The 18,139-nt window shown below is 40.8% G+C and overlaps 1 protein-coding gene across 2 annotated transcripts in view; it reads left to right on the top strand.

The window, feature by feature from the left end:
* LOC143523463 (MAM domain-containing glycosylphosphatidylinositol anchor protein 2) overlaps nt 1-18,139 on the top strand; it is a 150,402-nt gene that overhangs the window by 79,329 nt on the left and 52,934 nt on the right. For both annotated transcript variants that reach the window (XM_077017934.1, XM_077017933.1), the window contains exon 7: nt 13,362-13,691. In XM_077017934.1, the coding sequence (XP_076874049.1) occupies nt 13,362-13,691 (330 nt within the window). The remainder of the gene's footprint in view (nt 1-13,361; nt 13,692-18,139) is intronic.

Here is an 18,139-nt window from a genome sequence, read left to right as displayed (position 1 = left end):
AAACTCAGCTTTGGCAGTTGAACGGTTGCACATCTACACAGTTAGAGTGAAAACTTGATTTGGGTCATTGACAGGTTACACGGCTGCACAGTTTGAATGAAATCTCGGATTACGTGACTTAACAGTTGCGCATTTCAATTTTAACGCAGTTCTAAAGAAAACCCTTACACTGTTTCTTACACTGTTTCCTACAATTGTGATACACAATTCAATTCACAAAGGGAGAACCAAATAGAATGCAAGTCACTGAATGATGATAAAGCCACGTGCAAACTGCCCCATTTTGAAAGGGACCATCTTCAAACAATTGATGACATGCTCGTTAAGTGGGGGATTGGATTACACATTGGCTGTTCTCCAATCGAACATCCCTCCCTTTGAAACGACAACACTATAGGGCGTGAGATCTGAGCGAACATCTCAGCATAGCATCTGTGGTAATCTCATGGTCAGGCCTTTATGTCCTTCAGGTACTGAAACTGTACTAACTCACAAGCTGTTTCCACACAATTCAGTAACTTTCTTTCACTCTTATTGGAACAAGGCTTGTCTCTGGTTCTACATAGGAAGGTAATCAGTTTCTCTATGACTTTCTTTTCATTTCTGGTAAGGATGTAAATAATTATCTTTCTTTGCCTTTTACTTGCTTTGTACCTATTTCAATGTACTTTGTTGTGACTATTTTGGCACTGGATGCTGAGATTACTGGCTCACTGCCTCTCTACATCAGAATCTTTTATTTCATTATATGAACATCTTCCTTGAGATCTGCAATTTGTCACGACTCCTCCTCATTTCCTGGATGTGCAACAGGCAGTAATGGAGAGGTTTTGTGCTCTTTCCACATTAATATAATAGCTATTGGCTATACGTCCCTTCTGGATCAACAGAACATCAATCAATACCTAGAATCACATGCATTAACGCCATTTTAAAATTTCTCACCTGACATTTATTTATTAGTATTTCATTGAAAATCATATTTGACTCTTTGATAAACAATCTTAAGTTACATATGTAACCTCAGCAGTAATAAAACTTAAATTATACCTGCGGTCAACCTCAATTTTGTTTCTCCCTGTGCAGGCATGTTTCAAAATATAGGAACAGCACTGGTGAGGTCTGCATCCCTTCTTTTTCTCTCTCTGACCAACGCCTGATGTCACAAAATCCCGTTCCCTCTTGATAATGTTAAGTTGAACTCCCAGTTTCAGTCGTGTCGATTAAAACCCTCATGACATGTACGGCAAGAGTCTCTGTTTGCTAGATAATGCTAACTTGTACATCGAGCTCATAGAATCTTAAGTCTGATGTACAAGTGACTCGATGGCAATGTACTCTCAGTCTGCTAGCTCTCAAACTGAAAGCTAGGATAATAAAAATACACTGTAGCAACGTTACTACATGGCATAAAAGTTGTGTACTGCAAGTAGCAAACACATTTTGCCCCAAAAGCCTCAAAGTAAATAATATTTTACAGTTATACTTTTGATGCTTGTGAACATTTCTCCTCACACTCTCTCTAACTAACGTCTCACTGCTGTCTCAACCTTCTACCTGGAACAAATCATAAAAGACAGAACAGAGAACACAGGAATATCCAACCAAACAGAAAAGAATATTGGCACATGCGTAAAACTAGGTTATAGTGAGCACATGTCTGCTCTATTCATTCCCACCAAATTTTTTACTGTTTTTTTTCTTTTAAAACAATATCACATTTTAACGCAGTTATACAGATTGCGTCCAGGAGAAATGTCACTACATCTGCATCCAATATCATGACTTTGCATGTAATAATTATATCCAATTTGGAAATGCATGTCCAGTGTTAACTTGTTTTATTAATTTTTTTTGTCATATATTTTGACAACTCAGCATGATTAGTCACAGCACAACCACTTTTACTGGCAGGGATCTTACATTATTCTACTGTGCTTTCGTATACAAACAGACAAAGATATGGGTGAATGGGCTGTTGGTGAGTGTATCAAAGTGACTGATCTAAACACTGAAAGGAAAATGCCATTTTGGAATGCCGTTTTTCAAACAGGAACACTACTGATGCCACTACTGATTTGAATTAGTAAGAAAAGGGGGAAATGGACTAATTTAACATTTCTCAGTGTTTTTACAGTCAGAGCACCCTTTAAAAGAATGCAAAATGTTGCATCACCCTAGTATTTAAAAAATGCACATTCTGCATCCTTTGACAGCCAACACACACCCACTCACACACACAGACACACACACACACACACACACACACACACACACACACACACACACAATAAGGGCCTATTGTGTGTGTGTGTGGGGGGGAGGGGGTGTAAATGTGATTTACTATCAATGTGAAAACTGAGCCTGGGACAATGTGCACAACCACACTATTCTGGCAGGGATGGATGAGAGGGAGACACTGAGCTCCTACTCCACAACCCTTTATACTTATATATCATTCTTTATACTTGTTCTTGAATTGTTGTTGTGCTACTTGAACCAATTGGGAGCCCATTCTCCAAAGACATCCAAACCCTGTTCAAAGCCCTATCTTTATTTTCTTTTTCTTTTTTTTGTTTCTATGTGCGATCTTCCCTGATCTCTGCTAGCTGGAAAGTATTTTTGAGCTTTACAGTGCACATGAACTCCAAAGGTCACAGATGACAGTCAAACTGTTTGAATGTTCACTGCACAAGGGAGACGTCTCAAGCCTGCCATGTTTCACAAAGGACTGCCAGGGTGTGTGTGTGAGCTTAGATATGAAGCCATGCAACTTGATAGATGAGGTGAGATGATTTTCTTCTTGGCTTTGTATTATAGCCTTCGGTTCATTAAGGTGCCTGGAAATGTCGACCAAGTAATGCAAGTTTTGCACACCATCGCACATCTGCAGTCCACGCCGGACGTGCAGAATTTTCTCCCATCGGTACCAGTTTTCCTAACTTGTACCGTCTGCTCAAAACCTTCCCCTGTGAAAGCCAGCAGATGGCCGTGTGTAGCAACAAGCTGTGATGTTCCCATTTCCTTGCACAAAATGAAAAACAGACAGGTCTTTAATGACCATGCCTTTATGAAATTAATGTCCAACACTATGTCTAGCACATCTGAAAGTTCTTTCGGCAGCATCTTTGCAACTAGTGCCTCCCTTTGAAAGACTCAGCGTTTTGCACATTTGTTTTTTTGCTCTGACCCTACTAATGAAACTCTTGGCACTACCAGCCGTGGTGGCAGCTCCATCGGTGCAGATACTGATGCGGTTCTTCCAAATTAATCCCCCCTTTTCAAGATACTCTGGTAAATCTACAACGCCATTTACCAAGAGCTGGGCACGCCTGCTAACATCTGTTCATTCAATTCAAGGAAAATTTTCCACTACATCCCGTTTTTTTTTTTTTTTCCAAAACCACATCACCTATATCTATCACTTATTACTTCATGACATAATATATAATTTAATTTAATATAATCACATTTAATTTGTCTAGTCCTACAATTAAACCTTTGCAGTTTTGCTTACTGCTTGTGGGCCTAGCAATGTGTTGGTAATTGTTGCGCATGTTAGCAATATGACTGTCTTGGCAACCATGTGTGGCTTTTTAGCCTTAGCTACAATCTCAGCCACTAGATAACTAGCCTCAAATTCTGTCTCTGACACTTTTGCACACTTTTCACATCATGACTTGTTCTTGTCAGATGTGTTGACTTTTCAAATGAATAGTCGAACTGCCGTTGCACACATCGTCTTTTCTTTGTCTTCCTGCTGGCCTCTACACTTGCTGTTATCACTGGATGATGAAGTTGATGGCTCAGTTTCAGAGATATCTGGTTCTGGAGCCTTTGTTTTAAACAACTATACTAGTTTGTGTGCCAACGCTCTTATAATACATTGCGCAGTAATCAAAGATCTGAGCAAAAACTCACATAGGCCAAAAAATTTATATTGGAACTATAGGACATAACATATCCATTCATTACTGTGTATTGTGAGGGCCACTGAAGAATGTCTTACATTACAGAAACAGAACCTTTTTCTTTTAGAAAGGTTGATCAACCTTGGGTAAGGAAGTTTGTTTTTATACGTATAGTATACTAGTCATTGGCATTCTTTGACAAGTTTTGTTTCCCAAGGTCAAGAGTGTCTCAACTGCACAAACAACTACAGAATCATTAGGGAAACATCTTGGCAGATAAAAAGTCACAGCAATGCATCATATTCTGCAGGTGAACTAAAAGGCGTATGTGTGCCTACAAAGCAGAACTCTAGCACCTGCCTTCAACGGACTCTGTATTTATGCTCATACAGTAACCTTTAGCCCTCTGCAGTTAAAAGAAATTTAGGAGCAGAAATTGATGATGTTAAACAAAAAAGTAGTGTAAACAAAATGTAGCTTCACCATATATTAAATAACGGAGGGCAAGCCTTTATTATTTCTTAGCCATATACAATGCAAAACATGATGCAAAATCTAGAGTAAGCTAATAAGAATCTAGATATCTTAACTAGCTAAACTAATGTATGTGCGGAAATGAGGGCTGTTTGGCGATTTGGAATCACGTCAGTTAGAACAATCAAATCAGTTTTTAAGTTTTTCGTCTTATTTCATCTTATTACACACAGCGTAGGTGTGGACTGAATGTGTTGTATCTCACATGTTGTTAGCTGGCTCAAGGATCTGCCTCTCATGTTTATATAGCATCTGCACAACATCGTGGATTTCTTTCTACTTAAACTCTCTGCACTAACGAGTAAATTACATCTATATATTCATTAAGGGTATTATTAAAAAGTTATCAAGATGGAAAACCGCAATATCAGCACTTAGTCGGACTCTAAGGGATGTAACACTCATGTATTGGATGTATCTGTAGCCTAATTACTTTTACATGACCATATATATTATTTTAACAGTTTTTTTAAACTTAATACCTTTATAACAGAAGCTGATATTACTCTGATATTATGTGTAGCCTGTGGCTATGCCTTATTTTTTTCAATACAAGACAATGCAGATTAAAGTACCTAAACATCTCAGGTCAGACTTCACACTTAAATATTTGTAAAAAAAACAAAGTAACATGCATCATTGAGGTCTCCCTATTTGGACTTTGGACAATAACATGACCTGTTTAGGCACAGGATGAATGGTGTTATACTAATCCAGTACTGTAGGTTAGTCCTGCAAAGAAAAAGGCCTCAGACATTGTTAAGAAAGGTTGACAGTGTGGAACATGAGCACTGCTTGGTACCCCATGGAGCGTGACAGATTGCACAGTGTCACTTTCTCATCAGCTGAACAGCTGTGAACAAACAGTCAAATCAAACTTTACTGCCTTATTTTATAGACACAGCCAGAGGAGATGAAAAGATTCCTAAAATGTCATCCAAATCTAATGCCTGAAATGTTGTTCATAAAGCATCAGTTTTGAAAGGCTTTCTTCATCAGCCTTCATCAGCTACCTATAATTTAGCAAATACTGTGAGATTATGTCTTGGCAATGCACAATAACACCTAGAGCATTAACATGTAATACAGTACAGTAAAGAAGTGCAAATACAGGGATGGCCACGTGATGTGTAGTCAGAGTGATTGGAAATTTGTGATGATTTTAAGTTGCATTGACTATCAAATCTTACATGTAATAAGTAAACAGGAGACTGTCTATTGCACCAAGCATTAGCAGTATGTGATATGTGTATTACATTTCATACCAAAGCTCTCATTTGCCTGGGAAGGGCAAAGCCTGTGGCACATTACTGTGTAAGTACTTATTAAACGGCCAATTACAGCAATTAAGTGAAGGCAGTCAGGCTAATCACTAAACTGGGAACTTATACTATTAGTCAAGAAATAGTATATGAAGCCCCTCCTGCAAGGGAAAAATAGCACGACCAGCTTGGCAAGGTCCAAACAAGGTCTCTAATCTGAAAAAAGTGTCCATTTTAGTGTGAATTGTTGGTGTTTACAGAAGGACAACGCATATGTACTTCTTGTGTTCGTGTGTGTGTGTGTGTGTGTGTGTGTATGTGTGTGAGAGAGAGAGAGAGAGAGAGAGAGAGAGAGCATGTATGCGCACACGTCTCTTGTTGTTTATCACGCCAGTCCTTGAAAAGCCCTCTTGAAGCTACGTTGCCAAAAGGCCTGTCTGTGTTTGGGCAGATCTTGCCTCAGCAGATGGTGGCTTTTCTGTCCACGATTCCCGGCAGCCTGGGATGACTTTCAGCTTGGCCCTTTCCTCCACCATCCCAGCATGCTTCTGGCTCACGGAGGCTCTCCATCATGATCCTCCATTTGGTTGAGAGGAGGCAGCCTTTTTAAAAGCAGGTCACTTTTTGATACACATATTTGATGATTTAGTTTACGACACTTCATTCAGCCAGTGTTTGGCTTCATCCAACCCACCACCATAATCACCTCCACACACAGAAACACATATATACAAGCATACACAGACATACTTTCACCACCAGCATCTAAAACTATATTAGCTAACACCAGCAGCCATCTCAAATAACTTCCTGTGGCAGCTACAGTTGTCCTCCTTACAGGATAGAAGGTTGTGAAGGTTTCAGAGACAGAAACTGTCTAGTACAATAGTGTATCTGCTCCTTCTGCATTTTAAGCGTGTTTTGACTTGCACCTTTTAAGTCATGATGTGAATTTTACTACATGAGCCTCTAAATGAGCCTCACAGGTGCAATCAAACATTCAGTGCCAATCTAGCATTCAGAAGAAGACAAAGTACCACAGTTGTTGTTGTTGTTGTTGTTTTTACCAAATAAGATATTAGTCATTAACGTCAGATCAAACATGCTAATGGCTTCTTGCTCAACACGCTGCCTTGATACAGGCATGTATAGAGGATAGCACAGCTGGTGCATTTCGTCGCTGATATTTGGGTTGGTAACAAGCAGAAACAACAAAGAGCGAACCCAACCACTCATGCAGAGCATTATGTTAAAAGCTTGCATCCAGCTTGTAAGTCAACATGTGAAAGACTGCTGTCAAATTTGCTTTGGAAGAGGTTTTTTGGCCTAAATTGCATGCTTCTCTATTTGTAAAGAACCAGTGGGACGGCAGAAGCAGTGAGCAGATTGGACACACGTCTGCCGCTTTCAGGGTCATGTGATGAGAATGTGCCAGGACTGTTCTGTGATGAGCTGTAAGAAGGTCAGTCAAAAACTAAATGGTGCTTAAATATGTCTGTCAGAACCCTTAAGGAGAGAGAGATGTGAGAGTGCACGGAGGACAAACGTGTTTCACTACGTGTGTGTGTACGTTCACATATGGGACCAGCAGACAGGAGGAGACTGTCACGGGTGTTACTGTCTCCCTCCTTTTCAATGGTGTACCCTTGACTAATGTCACGAGCCAGGTAGAGACAGCCATCTGTCCCTGTGGAGTGTGCTAAGCTGTACACACTGATTATGGGGGTGGAACCTAGAGGTCAAATCACGAACGCTCCAGTTAAAAATTGTAAGGTGAGGTGATGGCTGTCTATAGCAGCATTAAAACTGAACAAAGGCAGTAAAGAGAGGGGAAGGGGACGTGGAAGGGAAATGCAGCCATGGATTAGTCATAGTTTAACAAAATATGTTCCCACACAGTCAGATTCACGCTGCTGTGCTTCTGTAGAGTAATGACCTGACCCCATTAGTATTATCCAATACCATTAGTAAGGGCATATGTTGTGCTGTTCTATATGTGAGCCTTAGAGCTTGAAAATAATGCAGATTAATGTACTGTGGTATTCTGCCATATCTTACTAACTATCGATAACCGATGCCATTTACAATATGCATGTTCTGATCATTAGTCCTGATTAGAACTGCAATAATTACAGATCATGATAGTGATGCCTTTTGCGGTTCTCTTCTAAACAAATACTTTTGCCGCCTGCATTTTATTTACACTTTATAATTGGAAATAAGTTACTGATTATATAAACATCGTTTATCCGGTTGATACTTCGTGCCAATGACATTGCGCTTCGTGCTCTGTACCTTTTATCTCACGTTTAATGACATGGCGCTGGAATGCTAATATAGGTTTATGCGTAGTATGTAACAGTGAACGCTAGTAAGAAGTAAAGATGCAGAACGTTCTTTTCGTACAGACCACATATCTGCACTAAGCCACTGGACTGGGATAATGAGAACCATCCATCAGATGCCAAGTACTTAAATGTCTGCCACATGGACTGCGTTATGTACATCAGCATAGATAAACAGTGCATCTGCATGCATTCAGAGAAGGTGATTCTTCTTGTTTAATCACCTGCTTTTTATCCTGACCCATAGGTGGCCGTCTCTGGGCAGCTGGGTTTTTAGGCGTTTTCTGCAGATTCAGCACTGGTGTGTTTAATTTGCTAGATCTAAGCCTCTCTAACCATACGAGCCAGGGATATAGCAGGAGTTTTACCCAGCAGATACCACTTCATCAGTAATACAAATTGAATCTGTGTTTGTGTTATGTTAACTCCTGTTACGTTCCTTAGTGCGGTGCAATATGTGGATGCTTTTAATGCTGGCTCTTCTGTTACTTGTAGAGAAGACACTCACTCACCCGCTTTGAAGAGGGTGCTAGAATTCCTGCTACTGTAGGCTTTTTCTACTACCTAATAAGCCACTTACCCCCATTCTGAGAAAGGGTGGCAATCTATTTCTGGAACCTCAGCTGTGGCAAAGACTCTTTAAAATCCCACCCAAAACGCAATATGCTCTCATAAGATATGAATGAACAGTGGGAGTGATGAACATTGTGGCATCAAGAAGATTTGAATGTACTAAACGGAACCCTGCTCCCCCCCCCCCTCGTATATTCCCGGAGGTTTAATGAGGAACGATGCCTGTTTGTGAGGGTAGGAGGTGGGCCATCTCTCTGTCACCCGATGGATTCCCGTCTGCTTTTGCCCTTCTGTCCGGACTGAGCACGCTCACTTTGATCTACCCCCTTTTGAAGTCCACCACCACTAGAGCAACAATATATCCACTGTTCACTCATAATTCAGCCACTTCAGAAAAACTGAGTGACACTGACATCAGAGGCACCTCTGCCCGCCTGGCTCTACTGAAAGAGTTCAAAAGGAGTGAAAGAGCCACACCTGTTTCATCCTTAGGCCAAACGTGACCAATGACACTAAAGTTGGTCCTTCTCACTTGAGTATAAGGTTGCTAAACATTTGGCTTTGCTTGTATCATTCATTGTTCAGAAGATCAGATAACATAAAGTGTGTTGTGTTTGGACTAGCATTTCAGAAGAACTTCTGTTGAAAATTAAAGCACACAGTCCTAGGGGGGTGGATCTTTACGACATTGGAAAAACCAACACTTGCAAAACAGAGGTGAAAGGAAATTTGTCAGAGCTCCACAGCATGTCAGTAAATACGAGTTTGCTATCATGGGAGTTGGGTTAGTATCAGCTGTCTGCTCGCCAATCAGAAATTTCAGCTTCTGGTTATGATGGTACAGTGCTAGTTTGACAACTGTTGTGTGTTCTGCTGGAGTGAGATTCGGTGAGCTGTTTGAGAGAAATTTCTGTTACTACCATATTTTTTTATCCTGAAGACATCTTTGAGTTTTTTTTTTTATAATCATGCTACATTCTATATGATTCAGAGTGTGAAAAGTTCACTGTGTTATTTCACTATGATGTTCTGGCTTTGAAAAAGCTTTACAGACAGGTACTTTTAATATATCATATTCTGTTAATAGGCATAGACAAGTAGGTGAACATTTGTGAAACCTTCAACAAAGAATCTGCGGCTGGCCTTAGTTGCTGAAGGTCCTTTAATATTGCAAGGAGAAAATACATATACAGTAATGTTGCATTGCTGTGCTAGTTGAATGTGTTTTCTTTAACTATACCTAGTTACTTCAGACCAAAGGGCAGTGCCAGCAAGATTACTTTCACAATTTCGCATAACAGTAAAACGCAGGGCAAGTAGATACGGAAGCCTGTCTATTAGGAGGTAGCTCTATATGTTGTTCTAGCTCAATCATTCTCAGCACTGCTATTATTTAATAAAACGTAAAGCTGGTTGGTTTCCATGAATCATAAGTGCTGTTTGTGATATTGATTTCCTTATTGTAATACTATATTTAATTTTCCTCCAAACTGAATTGAATTCTGTATGCTTACCGCTACAGATAACTCCCTATGGTACCGCTCCTTACACATGATTAAGTGGTGAGAGTCAGATTTTTCTTATTTGATTTGAAAAAGGTCATTGTCACCCTTGGCATTACAGTTCATTCACACCATTTTGCATCGTGGGACCACAGTGAAAATGAACAAGTCATACAAATTGAAGTCTTCTGCACAAACTTGTCAACATTATTACAGCGTACATCAGCATGCAGCATACATGTCTAACCCCTTCGTAGCCTGGTGGTATTGATTTAAAACAAAGTAATAGGATCTCGTTGTATTTGATGAAATCTCTCATTCATTTATGTCTCCTTGACAGTGTCTTTTTTGATTTCCTGTTTGCAAACTTGTTGTTATCTGATAATGTCACAGGAGAACAGATAAAATGCTTCCTCTGAGTATTCTTGTGTTTGTGTGATGGGTCACAGACTGTCAGTTTTTTTATGTCAAGGAGTTTCTACACCTGGAGATGCTACAATTTTCATCAATTCCTGTGTGGTCCACACCAAATATGGCACCTTGGTATCTTATTTGTGAGCTCATTAAGAGAAATATACACTCACCAGTCACTTTATTAGGTAGACCTTTGTGTTGGACCCCATTTTGCCCATTTTGCCTTAATCCTTCGTGATGTAATGAAAGTTGGTGGGCGAACACTCACGGGGAGGTATATGCTGCTGGGCGGATGGGTACTTGCCCCGTCGTCCAAAGGTAACACACAGGAGTCAGCAGGTGTGGTACAATGGAAACCTTTTATTGGGCTGGGGGCACCCACACAACTCTCATCACAATCCGAATAGAAACAGAAGGCAGAACATACAGGCTACAACCTAGAGCACGTGTCAAAGTCAAGGCCCGCGGGCCGGATCTGGATTGATTATCTATGGCCCCCTGGATGATATTTAATTACTATTAGAACCGGCCCGTAGGCCACAGCCGCCCGCTGGTGTTTTGCACGCACAAACACTACATTCCCCACAATGCAACGGTAGCCCGCAAAGTCACTGCAGCGCGCACAAGCGGCGAGAGTCAGCGCGGCGAAAATGACGTAATCGCAGTGGCTCCGCCCGTGCGTGAGGGCCTCGCGTGCTGTCGGTTGCAGCGGTTTCTGTCCTCCCCGAGCTCGCCTTAGGACACCTGCGTTACGCTTTGACAGGTGTACCGCCCCAGTCAAACTCCCCACCTGCCACTGTCCCCGGACAGTCGAATGCACCTCTCGAAATTTGTAACTTTGCGTGCGCCGCGCCTCAACGCAATGAACAAAGTCATATTTGCAGGGTTCATACACCTTTATAAGGTGGAATTAAAGCACTTGTATGTCACTTTCAAGGTCCATTTCTATATTTCCCAGCACGTTAAACTTAATTAAGTTAAATATTTATACATATATTTGAAATTATTCGAAATAATTCGCTTTTTATTCACATTATTTAATGGTTGTTTATTTTCAAAACACCCAATCTTAATGTCTTCACGTTCTCTCATGTTTCGTCCTGGAATTACAAGAGGCTCGTATTTGTTAACGTAATACAAGAGAACTGTTCAGTCAGATAGCTATTTGTTGTGAAACTAAGTAGTTACAATTTCAAGCATTTTTAAGTACTTTAGCCTAAATTCCAGCACTTTCCAAACCTTTATTACTTTATTCATTTAATGTACAGGACATGTTTTCTTTGAAGGAAGTTTGTTTTTATCTGTTTGCTTGTTGAAAAATGTTTTCACTTGAAATTACTGACAGATCCATAAGAAAGTATTGCTTTATTCATTTAAGCATTAAATAATATACACTGTGTTAGGTCTTGGTTCAATAGGCTATGTGCAATCATTTCAATATGTTTTAATAAACATTGAACCAGTCCGGCCCTCAGTTTTAGCAAATTTGGTTTTTTGGCCCTCAGTGTATTTGACTTTGACATCCCTGACCTAGAGCATCCACCGTGTGCGCATACCCATCACATCTCTACCAGTTCTTCATCACATTTGGTGCGCATGCACGTCTCTAAGGCACTTAAAATGACCGTCACAGTGGCATAGATTCAACAAGGTACTGGAAACATTCCTCAAAGAATTTGGTCCATATTGACATGCATTGACATCATGCAGTTGCATGCTGCACATCCATGATGCAAATCTCCCCTTCCACCACATCCCAAAGGTGCTCTATTGGACTGAGATCTGGTGACTGTGGAACTCATTGAACTCATTGTTGTTCAAGAAGCCAGTCTCAGATGATGCTGTAGCCCATCTACATCACGATTCGACGTGTTGTGCATTCAGAGATGCTCTTCTGCATGCCTCAGTTGTAACGACTGGTTATTTCAGTGATTGTTACTGTTCAATCAGCTCGAGCCAGTGTGGCCATTCTCCTCTGACCTCTGGCATTAACAAAGCATTTGTACCCACAGAACTGCCTCTCACTGGATATTTTCTCTTTTTCGAACCATTCTCTGTAAACCCTAGAGATGGTTGTGCGTGAAAATCCCAGTAGATCAGCAGTTTCTGAAATACTCAGACCAGCCCATCTGGCACCAACAACCATGCCACGTTCAAAGTCACTTAAATCACCTTTCTTCCCCATTCTGATGCTCGGTTTGAACTGCAGCAGATCGTCTTGGCAATGTATACATGCCTACATGTGTTGAGTTGCTGACATGTAATTGGCTGATTCGTCATTTGCGTTAATGAGCAGTTGGACAGGTGTACCTAATAAAGTGGCTGGTGAGTGTAAATGCATACATTACCCTATTTGGGCCTTGGGTCTTTGTAAAACGTGATGCATCATGTGTTATGTCGTCTAATTTTTAGCAGAAATATCACGCCATTACTGTTGATTTTATTTATGAATTGATGTTTTGTGTGTTTGCTGTGGAGATATTTTTTATATAAAGAACATTATTCACTAGAAAACAAAGTACTGATTAGCATAAACTGCCACAAAACATCTAGATCCTGGGAATACTTGCAAAGCTGTTATACTGTATCCCATTTTTAGACAGGTAACCTTTTTTCAAAATAAAAGATGAAATAAAAGATAAATAAAAGATTATACCAGAATACAAAAATGTCCTTGCACAGATTGCAAAACAAAAAACAAGCTTGTAAATTATTAATAAGAACTCTAAATAAAGCTTTAGATAATCAAAGCCATAAACCTTGCAAGATTTCTCCTGGATAATGATGAGCAATCTTCTCTTCTCTTCTCTTCTCTTCCAGCGCTGAAGAAGGGCAGATTTTGGATCACACCTGACCCATACCACAACGACGACAACATACAGATCGGCCGCGAGGTGAAGATCTCGTGCCAGGTGGAGGCCACGCCTCCCGAGGAGCTGCAGTTCAGCTGGCTGAAGAACGGCCGCGCCCTCCGCAGCTCCGAGCGCATGGTCATCACCCAGACCGACCCGGACATCTCCCCAGGCACCACCAACCTGGACATCATTGATCTGAAGTTCACCGACTTTGGCACCTACACTTGCGTGGCGTCACTCCGAGGCGGGGGCATCCCGGAGATCAGCATTGATGTCAACATCTCCTCCACCACTGGTGAGCCTCACGCGTGAGCTGGCCAGGGACACTGAGTCACCTCTACATGTTCGGCGGTGCACTCCACATACCCAAGCCAGTAATTAGGTATTACAAATTACGAGTGCTCCCTGCTGTGCCAGCATGTGTGACTTTTAAGAGCTCAGATCGGTTAGGTGTTCTCTGTAGTGTGACTTATCCCTGCTTTTTAATGAGACCTCTTCTGAATTCTTAATCAGATTTCTTAATCAGACTTGCATTTACGTGCAAGTAATTTACGAGCAATTCAGAGTTCACATTCGCACTTTAGGGAGCCTGATGTTGAAAGGTACATTACACATGTCGTTTTCCTAAAAGTGGGAATAGGCATTCCTGCAGCGGAGCAGGGAGCGGAGGCTGAAGGGGAGACAGCAGGGGAAGACAGAGGGGGTCAGGCTGCAATGTGCGCTCAATGAGTTGGTCAACATGCTTCCATCTCACAGTACTGTGTCAGAATTCATTATCATCCTGCTCATCTCAGACCAGAGGGGGTGGTCCAGGTCAATGGAGGATTAACACCACAGCCATAGGAATAACATCGGAATGCCAGACTCTCCATATCCTGTCGGGATGATCAAGGATTTCTTACGTCTGATTTGCAGGGTTCTCATTCCTTTTTTTTATGAGAAGCAGTGAACGGTTATTTCAATCGACATGTTTAAAGGTAGTCAGACATTTTTGCATTTTTGGTCAGATCTGACATTTCTCTTTTATTCATTCATGTCCTGTGTCATATGGAGTATCAGTAAATGTCAGTTCTTGAGACCACTTGGAATGTACTTTGAAAAAAAGAGCACTTAAATTCTGGGAGTTTTATGCTAATGGTTTCTTTGAACTTTAAAGTTACAGAACTAAACTTTTTTATAGTAATCTTTCATATGAACTGGGCAGTATGGAGGTGTGTCTTAATTACTGTCAGTCATTTGTTTGCTCATGCACGGTACAGAGATTCAGTTCTCTGTTATATTTGCTGGAATACATAATAGCTCCTGTTTGATCTCCCTACATAATTGGTAGAGGATAATCCTTTGATGCCGTCCCATGTATTAAATCTGTGGAATCCATCACACCTGCTATTTTTGTTGCCTCATTATCTTTAAAGCAGTATGACCTTTCTCCTGTTGGATGCGTTCACCATGCAGTTTCAACCAGGAAAAAAGAGGACAAAAACCATCTAATACACAAACACACAATGTGTTTTCAAGCAAAAATACACTGATTTGGGTTCCTTTTGATTCCTATAGTATTTTTTTTCATATGTAATTTCCAAAAATGAAGGTGAGTTTTATTTTAAACCGGTTGGGTTATTACGAGTCTATATCTTTAATAATTATATAGTGGATAATTATCTAGGTCAAGCAGTCTTCACAAGGAAAAGTGCATCTTTTGCTTTTTACCTGTTTTCTTAGGTGTACCATGTTTGCTGAGATGTACATCAGTCTGCTTCAGTGAAACTGCTGCCTTTGTACATGCTTCTATCACTACTAAGGGTTTGGAGATATTTTGCATTTCAGTATACCAAGCACAGCATACATTGCCTAGTTTTTATTCCTTTGAATATCTTGGGTGTGCCCAGTACATTAATAACCATTAGCATGTGTGTTCTCGCCCTGGGCTCTGTTTCAGGATAAGCCGTTTTGAGCTGGCTGCAGCACTCCTGAAGGGGAGGAGTTGGAGGGCCAATTAGAGTTCTTAATAAAAGCATTTAGAGGAGATTAAACAGCAGGTCTGCCAGGGTTTCATGCTGTGGAAATGTTTGGAAAGAGATTGAGTCCAGAATGTCCAGCATTTTAGCACAGCAGCGTGCCTAGGTAGCCACGCTACGCTCCAGGAACCGGCGGCTTCTGTGGAGGGTACGTTACGGCTCTGAACGCTTGTGCTAGCATCTCGGTTTAAGGTTTTCTTTGGGCCAGTTTATGCCAGCTATGAGACACTTCTCTGAGTAGACCACAAAGCATTTCACTTCTGGATAACATGTAAATGTAAATGTAAAATTTACTTCTGCTAAATGTAAATGTAAAACGTGGGAGGAAAAATGCTAGTTATAAGAGTGAGGTTGAGTTTGGATTTGCATTGCTTGTGGTTTCGTTCTGAGATTTCTCATGATTATGCTGGGCTCTTTCACCTCTCACAAAACTGAGTTAATTTCCTCGGTCACCGCAGCCTCATTAGCCCACCAATTCTCTTTTTTTTCCCCATTTGAGATTGCTCAGTCAATGATTTATTCATAAAGAGCATCCAAAACGAGCGCTGAGATTTTCCTCTGATAGCCGACGGATTAAAAGGGATGACGAAACCAAGGGAGCGGGGAGTAGTCTCCATTTTCATGCAGCGAGGTAAAATACGATCAATCTTCATTCCACTCGCTGGCTTTAATGAAGCCATAGACAGTGGGCTGGATGGTTCTATCGGCCACCGGGCCATTCATCTTTGCACTAGGCAGCACATTTTAACATGCCGCACTAAGGAGGACTCGGGGAGGGCAACGAGACTCACCAGCATAGCATCCCAGGTATATGTTCAATCAACCCGACGGTTCCTTTGTCCTTTAGGGTGACTTCGAAATTCATAGACCCCTAAACAATGCAATTAACTTGGAGTGTTTTTAGGTTTTTGCTTCCAGTTATCTGTTGGGGGGGGGGGGGGGGGGGGGGGCTTTCGCATAGGATATTTGAAACAAAAGCAAAATAAAGATGAGTTCACTATGGAAGTGTGGCTGTTTGAGGTGCTGTCTGTAGGCTGATTACCTAGTAACTCCTTTTGTTTTTGTAATTAATGTTCTAATAGACTAAATTAAAGCTGCTCTCACCAGCTGCTTTATTGGAAACACTTTGTAATTACACTCACTGGCCATTTTATTATTATAGTTATATTTAAAAGAGTACAAGTACAGATTGTAGCTGTTCTGTTGACCTGTTCTGTTGACCACCATGTTGTTCCAGCTGTTCTGTTGACCACTCATCACTACTGACAAGATATTACTTTGGTGATGAGCCTAAACACTCATGGAGATATGGTTATGGACATTGAGCCAGAATAAATGTATCAAGCACTGAAGTGCTTCTGAAAGTTGCCGACCTCTTCGCACTGTGATTCAGCACCCGCTGACCCCGCTCCGTCAGTTTACGTGCACGAGGAAATTTCGTGACTGGACTTGTTGCACAGGTGGCATCCTATCACAGTTCCACGCTGGAATTCACTGAGCTCCTGAGAGTGACCCATTCTTTCACAAATGTTTGTAAAAAACAGTCTGCATGCCTATGTGCTTAATTTTATAAACCTGTGGCCATGGAAGTGATTGGAACACCCGATTCCCATAATTTGGATGCATGTGTGAATACTTTTGGCAGTATAGTGTATGTTCTATAACATAAATTAACTACATAACTACATGACAACATAATGAAGATCTCTGGAGGACAGCTGTCAAAGTTGCATGGCAACAGTCTCTAACTAGTGCTTCTATAAGAGCCTTCTTACTGTAGAAGCTTTTCCTTTTAGTCTGAATATACTGTGTATACTATTATAAAAGAGCTCTATTGATATGAAGATTTAGTATAAAGATTCCCTACGTTCCAAAAGACATAAATATTGTCTTCCATTGCTCAGCGTCTTCTAAATGTCTCTTGTGTGCTTTGTATGATCTGGTGTTCACCGTTTCATAGTGTTCAATCCTGGATGTTCTCACCCATACCTAGAAACCTTTATGTGGCCCAAATTTTTCTATTTAGACCAGTAGAGACTTTTGGTTGCTGTTCTTGTTGCTTGTGGCCTCCAGACACCTGCAAGAGGTTCAGGTACCCTGAGGTGAATAAAGTTTAACAAAATCTAAAGCCAATATCAAATATGACAAATAATCAAAATATGAATTATAATAGTGTATAATCGATTCTAAACATAGCATAACATTTGAAGGTACATGGTTTATGTACACTCCTTTGCACTTTGATTTTACATGGAGAATGAAAACTGCATTCCATGTAAACTAGCTTTCCCTTGCCTTACAAAAACCTACAGACTTTCCCTTTCCCATAGACCTTCCTTTACTATAGACATTTCCTTTCCACAAGCTTTCCCCTTTCCCAATGGTTTTAGCTTTCCTGTAGGTTTTACATTTTCTATAAGCTTTTGTTTTCCCAAAGGTTGTCTCTCTTTCATATTCTATAGGCTTTGTACTTTCCATACTCTTTCCTTTTTCCACGAGCCCCTTGTTTCTGCTCACTAGTGAGATTCTAAAGTCTCATGTTCATTTCCATTGGGATGGTAGTAAAGGGCATAAAACAGCGTGCAAAAGAAAGTGTCTACACACAAGCTAGCTCATCTGGAATATATCTGGATGATGCTCTCTTTCTCTAGCCCTTCGGTTTTGTTGACCTCACGTTTTTTACTTTAGTGTTCCCGGTCTTCAGAGACCGGTCTGTTTTAACACA

This window comes from Brachyhypopomus gauderio, chromosome 9, assembly GCF_052324685.1.
Source record: "Brachyhypopomus gauderio isolate BG-103 chromosome 9, BGAUD_0.2, whole genome shotgun sequence".
Classification (NCBI taxonomy): Eukaryota; Metazoa; Chordata; class Actinopteri; order Gymnotiformes; family Hypopomidae; genus Brachyhypopomus; species Brachyhypopomus gauderio.
This window is presented reverse-complemented; position numbering and strand designations above follow the sequence as displayed.